Here is a 10,915-nt window from a genome sequence, read left to right on the forward strand (position 1 = left end):
GTCCAAATTATGCCCGGGGAGATGCTGAACTACAGCGTTTGGGAATTTATACCGCCAAGTCTCGCCACATAAGGCTCTATCTAATCTGCAAGCTACACAAGTTCCTAGAGATCGATCACGAAACCAAGTAAAAGGGGGAACGACAAAACCAATATCAATTAAATTAAGGGAGTTAATCCAGTGAAAAAATAAAGAACATCGAGAGGATAAAGCATGAGAACCCCAAAGTTTCTCATTAGCCGACTTTATACAATTGAAGTCCCCAACAATCACCCAAGGGTGGATAACAGTACTTTGAATTCTCGCGATATCCTCCATAAATCCTCGTTTTGTAGCCCATTAAGGTCTAACATAAACAACTGACAGTTCGAATTTCACACCATGAAGATGACCACCAACAATTTTAATCCAAGAATGAAAAAATTGAGCATTTCAGTTTTTTACTTCAATTGTAATACGAGCGGAATCCCAAAACATCCAAATGCCTCCCCTAAAACCATCATCCTCCACCAAATCCATTGAAGTGAATCCCAAGCCTCTCCGAATATGATCAGCTCATGAACCAGGGATACGAGGTTCAAGAAGCACAATCAGAGACGGATGATGAGTCTGCACAAGATGAAAAAGTGACCGTTGGAAGACCCGTCCACCGGCACCAAAGCAATTCCAAACCACATACTGCATAAAAGAAAAAAATATCAGTTCCAAAAAACCACCACTCAAACCCAACCAGTTATCTAGGTAAAATGGTGATGGGATTCCATTACCCCCTCCATTTCCATTGAACCCTTGGGTTCCCCATTATTGACATTAAAACCAGTCTGAATAACTAGCATTTCTTCCAGCTTTGACAAGTTATCAGAACTTATTCTCGTTCTTTTACCACGGTTACCCCTATCAGAGAATCCAGGAGGCTCCTCAGTCTCGATACCTATTAACGCATCAAAATAGCTGTCGTTCAAAGAAGTGCCACTGCTCGACTCATGATTGGTGCTTTACCCCCGGCACCCACGAGCTGTGATTGAATTTGGTGTTGCTGAGCTTGAAAAACAGCCTTCCCCCTTACCTTTATAATCTTTTCCTATTCAGACCTATTATTATCAAAAGGGTTCGTCATGACATTGCCAGAATAAATAGTCAGAGGCTTGAAAAGCATGCGGGACCGATTCGTTTGTTTCCTACGAGGAACAGCCATCCATGGCCCATAATCCATACAAGAAGGAAAATCCTTGATAGTCGTGAGCATTAGACTCTGCCTAGAAGCATTATCCCCATGCATTCCTTCCTTTACCAGTTTGGCAGACATACTATTTGTATCCATCGCCACATTATGTCAGCAGGTCTTGAGGTTGCATTAGCATCTGGTCAGAGGCACACCTATTTAAGATGTCCATACCTCCCATAATTAGTGCACGCGATGTGCAGGCCCTCATACTCAACCCTCTGTCCAAAACCATCGAGTTCAAAGCGTGCAATTAAGGGCTTCATGAGATTAACTTCAACACACACACGAGCAAACTTCCCTCGGTCTGCAATGGCAGTGTTGTCATCAACTTTGATTGGCTTGCCAACAGCTTCGACAATAGCTAGAAGCACGTCCTGGTTATAGTAAAATAGCAAGATCTGGGGAAAACGAATCCAAATAAGAGTTGATTCAATTAAAGAATCAGACGATGAGAAAGAAGGAGGCTAAATGCGAATTGTCAAATAATTACCTTGTATTAACCATGGGCCATCCATAATAACATGCTCTCTATCCAGCGAATCGTCAAATTTGACGACACAGAACCCATTCTCAAGTTCCATCATCGTAAAACTTGATATAGGTTTCCACATATTTGAAACCCGTCTATGTAGTGCCAGATAACCCATATTTTTGCCCAACAGTTTTATAACTAGAGCATTCTCCCATTGGACCACAAACTGCTTCTTTAAAATTGAATCAATGGCCACTTTAGGATAAAGGGGGTCATCATCATCAACAGTTATTAAGACCTTACCATATTCACGAAGATTCTCCCTCTTCCTATTATCCCACAAAACCTCCTTATTGAGCAGCAAATCTTTCCAGGAGCGTCGGGGGGCCTTAGGCACAGGGCCAGAACCATGGGGAAGGACGGGAGAATGGCTAGACGAAAGATGATCGGGAGACGCAGGCGGTGGTCGGAACGAGGGCACAGGCGATGGCCAGATGAGGAGACCAAAGGAAACACGAAAGAGTTTTGAGAGAGAGAGTCTCAACAGCTCTTTGATTGAATACATTTTTAATTCGTAAATATTATAGATCACTGTTAGACTTACAAATTTCTGCTACAAAATAGCCCCAACACCATTTTATCTTTTGAAAATGATATTGTATTTAAATTTAATATCGATTTTACACTAATCAAATTAAAAAATTAAAAAACATAATTAAACTCTTGATATTTAAAAACAGGTTGATTCGCTCTAATTGAGCCCCAAAAACAAGCCAAATCGCTTTAGTGATGCGTGCACCCAAATTCGAAGAAAAGTTAAATAAGGACCAGATTTAAGACCTTAATGTGAAGATATAATTTATCGAAAACTTAATCCTTAAATTAGATAAAATTCAGTAGATTAATTATGTATTTTACCAATTAAAAGTTATTGAATGATAGATGAATAGTGTTGATTACTTAACAAAGTATTTTTTTTTTGTCACTTTTTTCTATGATTGTAGAAGATTTGAAGATATTAAATTTTAAATCTCATTTTTCTTTCATATAAAATTTCCAGAGGAGATGTTGGATTTTTTGTTTTTTTTTTTTTTTTGATGAAAAGAGATGTTGGATTTTGAAGTCCTCCCTCAAGTAATTTATTTATGGATTAGTTCATGAATTTGCTAATATATTTTTATACAACATTAATTTGTTACTTTTCTTGGCGTTAAAAATTAATTAATTTGTTACTACTGAAAGGAAAGGGAGCAGATATTTCAGCATCTAAAATTTATGTTTAATTAATAATGATGCAAAAAATGGTCCAAAGTTTAGGTACTACTGCCTTTTTTTCTATTAGAATTTTCAAAATTCCTTGTGCTAGTTGGAGAGCAAGACCAAGTAATAATGATCATGACGAAGTGATAAAGATTTCAATTGGCAAAAAACATCCAAGGTCCTTCATTATTCTTATCTTACTCAATTAGGTTTCTATATTTTTTTTTTTATATCAGCACTTTTGATATTTTATTTTTTTATTATACTAAACCTCTAATCATCAGAAACATCACTATCAAATTCAATTAACAAACCACTGTACTATTCATTTTATATATGAGTTCAATATTTATATTTATAAAAATTTAAAAAAATTGGTAGAATACATGAAGGTGCCCTGAACTTTAAACGTGTTTCGTTAACTCGAAACTTATTTACAACTCATTAGTTCATTGAATTTGCTTAAAGTGATATACACTTGAATTTGCTTAAAGTGATGTTGAAGTGCGTACTATTTGTGATATCAACTTACTTGGCAGCGCCAGTGAAGATATGAGAGTTTGGAATTGGTCAAAGGATGGACTCTATAATATGCACTCGGGTTTTTGGGATGGAGGGAGAGGAGGAAGGGGTGGCGAATGAGGGTTGGAGGAGGCTTTGGAAGTTGGAGATACCCCCTAAACTTAAGCCGTTCATATGACGGGTTTGTTCGGGATGTTTACCCACTCGGACTAGACTTGCCCAACGAAGAGTCCCATCACAATCGAATGCCCATTGTGTATTGATCAGGATGAAACAGATAACCATTTATTTGTTGACTGTTGCTTTGTAGGTGACCTTTGGCGGATAGCTGGAGTACCAGTTTCATAAACTAACGGGCTGAATTTTGCAGATTGGCTTTTGCAGGCTTTATGTGGCCCAAATCAGGAGATCATTGCCCGGCTTTGTTGTGTTCTGAAGACAATATGGATCACCGGAATAGAGTCCTATGGCAAATGATATGGTGGTCGGCGGACATTAGCTGGTGTCATGGTATTGATGAACTTCGTGATTGGAAGGCTTATCAGAAGCATTCGACTGTTACGCCAAATTTGGTTGCATCAGCAAACCCGCTCAGTTACCAGCAGCAACAGGATCCCGGGTTCGTGACTTTGCCATCTTCAACACCGCGACTGACAAGAGCGGCTCCGGCTATGTCTGCTTCACCGAATCAATTTCTGCAGCAACACGTACCAGGGTCAATCCGCCAAGCTCAACGACAACCGGGCAGCAGTCCTTCATTGCACTCCTCGTCATCACCAAAGTGGAAACCACCGACAATGGGTTCACTAAAATACAATGTTGACGGTGCCACTTTCAAGGAAACATGGAGTTGCGGGATGGGGCGGTAATTAGAGATGCAACAGGTTCATTCTTGTTATGCAGCAGTAGCCTCATTGCAAGCATCAGAGAACCACGAGTAGATGTCCGTACGAGTCTGCTTTGGCTTGCATCCATAAGGTACACACATGTTGAGTTTGAATCTGATGCTAAGCTTGTTGTCAATGCCATTAATTCTTGCAAAAAAGATATCTCGGAGTTTGGAATGCGTATTCATGATTGTCGAGTTATCCTTCGATCCAATCCTACATTTTCAGTATCTTTTGTTAGTCGTTTTGACGAATAGGGCTGCACATTTGGTAGCTAGTCAGACATGTTCCAATGCTAGCGATGTTTTATCTACTATTATGTCGGAATGGTTGTCAAACACTATTGTTGAGGATGCAAATCCTAATTTTATATGAATCTCTTATTTCGGGTTCAAAAAATGAAATATTTTACACAAATTGAAAAGGTTAACAAGACATTATTAAAATCGAGAGGGGCAATCAGTTTTCTAGCTAAATTAAAAAGAACACTGATATATTAAACTAATAACGTTTATACGTACAGATGTGATTATATAAAAACTATAAATAATTTATTTTGAGCTAAAAAATCAAATTTAAACAAAAGCGAGAATGTCAGTTTGAATAACATAAATATTGGTGACTCGAAAACCTAAAAGTTCCTTCGTAAGGTTTGTCCACAGGTGCTTGAGCCAGGCCCTAAAATCAAGCCAAAAAGCGTAACTAAATTAATATCCGTTTCCCAATAGATATTTTTATAGAGAAATTTTTTTTTTCACAGTAACGTTTTGATTCAGTTCATATATATTAATAATTAATTTTTTTACCAAATATATCTTTATTTATTACCATCTATTTAATTTTTCTTATTTATTACATTATATTAACTAAATTAATTTAATAAACACTAACAAATATGAACAATAAATCAGTGATGTTCACCTGGACCCTGAATGACCAAATGAATTTGGTCATTCACCGTTAGATCCAAGCTTATTAGTATCGTGTGGTGGAGATCGTGTGGTGGAGATTCAAATCATCCTAAGGTTTGGATTTACTTAGCTTGGATCTAACGGTGAATGACCAAATTCATTTAGTCATTCAGGATCCAGGTGAGCACTACTGACAATAAATAATCACAGATGTAAAATCTAGTGTATTGAATTAAAAAAATCAGGGGTGAATCCACCGATATCAAAAAAAATCAAATGAGTAATGGTTTTTGCAATTTGAATTTGAAATATATAAAAAGAAAAATAGTGTGGAAACAGTGGATTCGGTCCATAGCTGTAAAGACCAATAGATTAGTCAGTTGTTAACTTGACCAAAAAATTGAGAAAATAAAATCCTGCTTTGGTTTCCTTTCCTATATTTAAATTCATTTTCAACAATATTACTATTTTCAAAGAGAGAGAATTTCACAAAGATAAAGATAAGCCATCAACTCCGCACCAGTTTCGCCCACGAACCAGCCTTCATTTCAGTGCTTCAACTACCTTCTTCTTCTTCTCTAACACCTATCCTTCTCCTTCCTTCCATTTTTCTTTCAGGTAATTATCATTTTCACAATCCTTTTTCTCTTTTTCTGATTTTCGATTCTCTGTTCTTATTTTTTATGTTTCAATTTTCAGTGAATTATGGAGTATGGTATGGAATTAGCAACAGCTTTGAAATCAAGTTTAATAAGAGAGTATTTGCCTCCTGCCGCTTTCAAATCCACTCAACAATCTCTTTTCGACGATTTGTTGTCTCATAATTCGAATAATATCGGAGTCGGAACCGACGATTTCTCCGTTGATTGTTTCTTTGATTTCTCTAACGGTGAATTTAAAGACGGTAACAACAACGCTTTTGGTGATAAAGACAGAATTATTCTAGAAGAGGAAGACGAAGAAGAAGAGGAGAAGGATTCTCTTTCTGTTTCCTCTCAGGACCGCGTCGATGATGATAATCATTCTAACTTCAGCACTTTTTCCGATTCCTTTCTCGCCAGTGAACTTGCTGTTCCTGTAAGTTTTTTTAATTATGTTTCCGTCACTGATTTTGGAGTATTGATTATATCTGAGATGAATTGATTAAGGAATATTGATTTTGGATGAGATTAATTAATTAAGGAATATTGATTTTGTAACTGCAGGCTGATGATTTGGCTGAGCTTGAATGGGTTTCACACTTTGTGGATGATTCTCTCCCGCAATTTCCTGTTCTCTACCCCTTGAAATCAGAGAAACAGTTTAAACCTGAACCGCAGCCGGTTTTCACCAAACCTTCGTGTGTTTTTCCGGCGAAAATCCCAGCCAAGGCGAGATCCAAACGCCCTAGGATAACCAGACGGACATGGTTAGTTGGCTCTTCGCTCACTGACTCAACATCTTCCTTCTCTTCTTCGTCGTCATCGTCTTCTTATTCTTCTCCGATATCATCGTCATCTTCAAATTTTTGTTTGGTTAACATGCCAATAACGGACAATTTCCAACGGCCGTTAAAAAAACCAAAGAAAAAACCGGCGACACAAACCGGTGTGCCGGCGGTCCAGTGTCAACGGCGGTGCAGTCACTGTCAGGTTCAAAAAACTCCACAGTGGAGAACCGGTCCACTCGGGGCCAAGACGCTATGTAACGCTTGTGGAGTTCGTTATAAGTCCGGCCGGCTTTTCCCTGAGTATAGACCAGCATGTAGCCCTACGTTCTCTAGTGATGTTCACTCGAATAGTCACCGGAAAGTGGTAGAGATTAGGAAGAAAAAGGAGATGAGTGGACCGGAATCCGGTTTAAACCAGATGGTTCCTAGTTTTTGAAGGCTTTTAGGATCATGAGTAGTAGGGTAATTTGAACCGGTATTGAATGCCGGTTTAGTTGATTAGGGCCGGTTTACAGGTTGCAGTGATTTGTAACGTATTATAGGTAATTTTTCTTTTTCTCTTTTTAGGAATGGTCCATGGAAGGTTCAATTGTAGTAGTCTTATTTTTTAATTTTAGTTTTTCTATAATGGTTTAATTTGTAGGTCTAATTGAATGAAGAGGAAGAATTTACATACAGAAGAACAAAGTTAGTTGGACATTGTCTACTCTTTAATTATTTCGTCTTGTTAATTTCATTTGACTTTTTAACCAAGTTTTAATGACAGTTTTTGAAAAATTATTGATAAAAATTATTGAACTTGTCAACTTAAGTGTACTTTTTTTTTTTTTTTTTTTTTTGAAAAACTTAACTGTACTATTATGTTCGTAACATGCACTTAAAAAACAAAATTACAAGGATCATTCTGAAAAAGAAATTTGAACGGCTTTCTATTTTTGACCCAGTTTAAATTAAAAAATTATTTCCAACTTCCAGCAAGGCATTTGAATTTTTTATTATGAATTTTTTTTTTTATGAATTTGGATGTGCATTTGGTGGGCATTCGTGTTCAACCTAGAATTTAAAAAAATTCTCATTCTTATCTAATGATGAATTAATTACAGTACTATCTGAAAGAATGTCGTGTAACATTTTGACAAATTCATTGAAAGCTTAAATAAGATATCTGAAGTTTCTTGTTAGTTTACAGAGTTAAACCAAATTATGTTCATAGACATTACTATCAAGCCTTGTGATTTATTTGAAATCTTCTAAGTGTATGGACTTGTGATTTTATAGATGACTTACAACAATTACTCCATTTTTAAATTGCTTGATGTAATTTTTATTAAGGGTAAAATTAGAAAATTATTAAATATTTTTTTGGAATAAGGTGCAAAAATATCCCTAATGTTTAGGATTAGTAGCAATTTTACCCTTAACGTCTAAAATTGTACAATTTTATCCTCAACGTTGGCAACCAAGAGCAATTTACCCCTAACGCTCGCAAGTTGGGTCAATTTTGATATTATTATAAAACACATATTTTGTTTCTTATTTTTCACCAATTGCATATCAGGTCATATTTTTTGTTATTTAATACTAATAGAATTGAAGATTAATATTTATAAATTTAGCTAAATATTTAATTTTTTTGTCCAACTCGTACAAAAAAAAATACATTTTTTATTATTATTTTTTTTTTAAAAATCACGTCTGATCATATATTAATGATTTGTTATTAATGAGTGATAAAATGACACATATATGAAACTTAGATTACAATATTCATGATTGAGAAAACAGTTTGTTGAATAATTTCTCAAATTGACCCAACTTGTCAATGTTAAGGGTAAAATTGTCCTTACCTGCCAACATTAAGAGTAAAATTGCACCATTTTAAACGAAAAATTGCTCCTAACTGTAAATGTCATGAGTATTTTTGCACTGTATCCTATTGTTTTAGAAGATTAAACATTTTCTTGATTTTATAACATAGTAATTTTTTTTAAATGAATTTTTTCCCTTGTACGGCAACCTTTCAAAATGTAAAAAATTAACTACTTATTAATTCATACATTCACAATCATATTAGTCAAAACTATATAAAAAAAAAAAAAACTAATGTATTTTACATCAAATAACATTTGTTCTTCCATCATTAATATACAAAGTAGGTTTATGGATATTGAGAAAGAACAAATTTAAATCACGCGTATAAATGGTACAATTCTAAACTTAATATATCACTGACTGCACCTATTTGAATCTCTATTAATGGAAGATGTCACGTTAGTCAATAGTAGAAAAAAAACCTATTTATAATATTCTCTATGTAACAGGCTTACGTTCGACCTTTTATAAAAAATATTATTTGTATCGGACGTAAAGAAAACATGTATAATTAGTCCACTCAGATCAAGCTGGCTGGATTGGAAAGGCATGAATTAAACTCGATAAAAATAAGATTTTTTACAATGGGTATAGACGAGCGCGTTACAAATACTTTAGTCAACCATACATTTCATTAAGAATGTGTAATGGGTCTTGTATGCTTCCATTCATTTGTTTCATATCTCTCAAACAAATGTGAGATCTTACAACTTTTAATATTTAGTGTATATATATATATATATATATATATATATATATAAAATTATGTTAACCCTATTATTCTAGTTTGTGTTTTTTTAGGGGAAGAGAATCCAGGTCCTATGGAGATGAGAGATGAAAAAAGAAGCGTTTTGAAGATGGATTTTCATTTTCGAAATCATCCTCATCGAATATTGCATCTGTAGAAAAATCTCTTCCTTATAGCCTTTTTTGTATTGCTTTTGGAGATCGTTGTAATTTTGTATTATAAATTTTTTTTATTTAGAGATTGTCGGTAAGTTTTTTTCTTTATCTTTATATGCTTTTATTTTTTGTATCGTTGTAATCTTTTGGAATGGTTTTTTCTAAGGAAGATTCTTTCACTTTTATATTGACAATTAGGGTTGCCTTCTTCTTCTTATCTGGCTCTCCCAACATAGGAGTGGCTATATATTTCACCTCTTTCTTCACGAACTTATAGGTATTACACCTTCTCACATGAGTAGCATCTCTATCATATTGCCATGGTCTCCCCAAAAGCATATGACATGCATCCATGTCCACTACATCACAATACACTTCATCTTCATAATCCCCAATGGTGATAGGCACTTTTCAACGTTGATTGACCTGAAGCTCCCCAACATTCTTGATCCACCCCACGCTATATAGGCTAGGATGTGCTTCCATGGTCAACCAAAACTTCTTCATGGTGGTGTTGCTATTTATGTTCTATTGGCTCCCACTATCAATGATGACATTTCACTTCCCTCCTTGCATATACATTGAGTTCAGAACAATTGGTGTCGTTGATCCTTGGCAAGCTTATTCGACACAAGTAATCATCTCACAACATGTACAACATGAGTCTCGTCGAACTCCATATCATCCTAATCCTTAAAAATCTCACAATACACACCATCATCAGCATAGTCATCCTTATATCTCTCTAACATATTATCACTTCTTCTCTTGGGACACTCGTTGGAACAATGCCTCATCTCATTGCATCAGAAACACTTGAAAGGTGCCAATTTAGCATAAGGGTTATTGTTTCTAGCTTATGGTGGTGACCTCTTCAATGGTCTCACATCTCCTAATGGTACTCTTACAAAAGAACCTTCACCCTATTTGAACTCGCCACTTGTTTTCGCTTATCTAAAAGCCTCGGTGGTTTTTGACTCACAGATGAACATTCTCACCTTATCCTCCAATAACTCTCCTGACTTCACATACTCAATTGTGCCTCTGCCTTTAATGCTAAATTCATCACATCTTACACTCAGATTACCATTTGAGTCCCAATTTTATCTTGTATATTGTGCCTCAACCCCTCCAGGTACCTTGAAATCTTTTGGCTCTCGGGTTTCAATAATTGAGCCCTCGCTGATAGCCTCAAAAACTTTGACGTGTATTCATGCACACTCCGACTACTTTGTACACAATGTTGATAAGAGATATAGAGATATTGTTCATAGTCCGGTGGTAAGAATCTTTCCCTTACCATCACCTTCAGTTGTAGCCAAGACTGAATCAATTCTCGATCTCCTATTCTTCTCTCTTTCCCAATGTGATCCCACCATACTGATGCTTCGCCCTTCAACCTATAGGTAACCAATCTCACTTTCCTTTGATCCG

General features: G+C 35.7%; 1 protein-coding gene across 1 annotated transcript; it reads left to right on the top strand.

Moving 5' to 3' along the window:
- Positions 1-5,699: 5,699 nt before the first annotated feature.
- On the top strand, positions 5,700-7,403 carry LOC136223036 (GATA transcription factor 5-like). Its single transcript, XM_066010819.1, has 3 exons — positions 5,700-5,895; positions 5,977-6,354; positions 6,483-7,403. Exons 2-3 carry the CDS (start codon positions 5,983-5,985, stop codon positions 7,140-7,142), a joined length of 1,032 nt encoding a protein of 343 aa, XP_065866891.1. The 5' UTR covers positions 5,700-5,895; positions 5,977-5,982; the 3' UTR covers positions 7,143-7,403.
- The last annotated feature ends 3,512 nt before the right edge of the window (positions 7,404-10,915 follow it).

The sequence above is a fragment of the Euphorbia lathyris genome, chromosome 3 (genome assembly GCF_963576675.1).
Source record: "Euphorbia lathyris chromosome 3, ddEupLath1.1, whole genome shotgun sequence".
Lineage (NCBI taxonomy): Eukaryota > Viridiplantae > Streptophyta > Magnoliopsida > Malpighiales > Euphorbiaceae > Euphorbia > Euphorbia lathyris.

Coding starts and splice junctions, on each gene's coding strand:
- LOC136223036 (XM_066010819.1), top strand. CDS start 5,983: ATGGAGTATGGTATGGAATTAGCAACAGCTTTGAAATCAAGTTTAATA. Junction 6,355..6,482: donor CCAGTGAACTTGCTGTTCCT/GTAAGTTTTTTT, acceptor TTGTAACTGCAG/GCTGATGATTTGGCTGAGCT.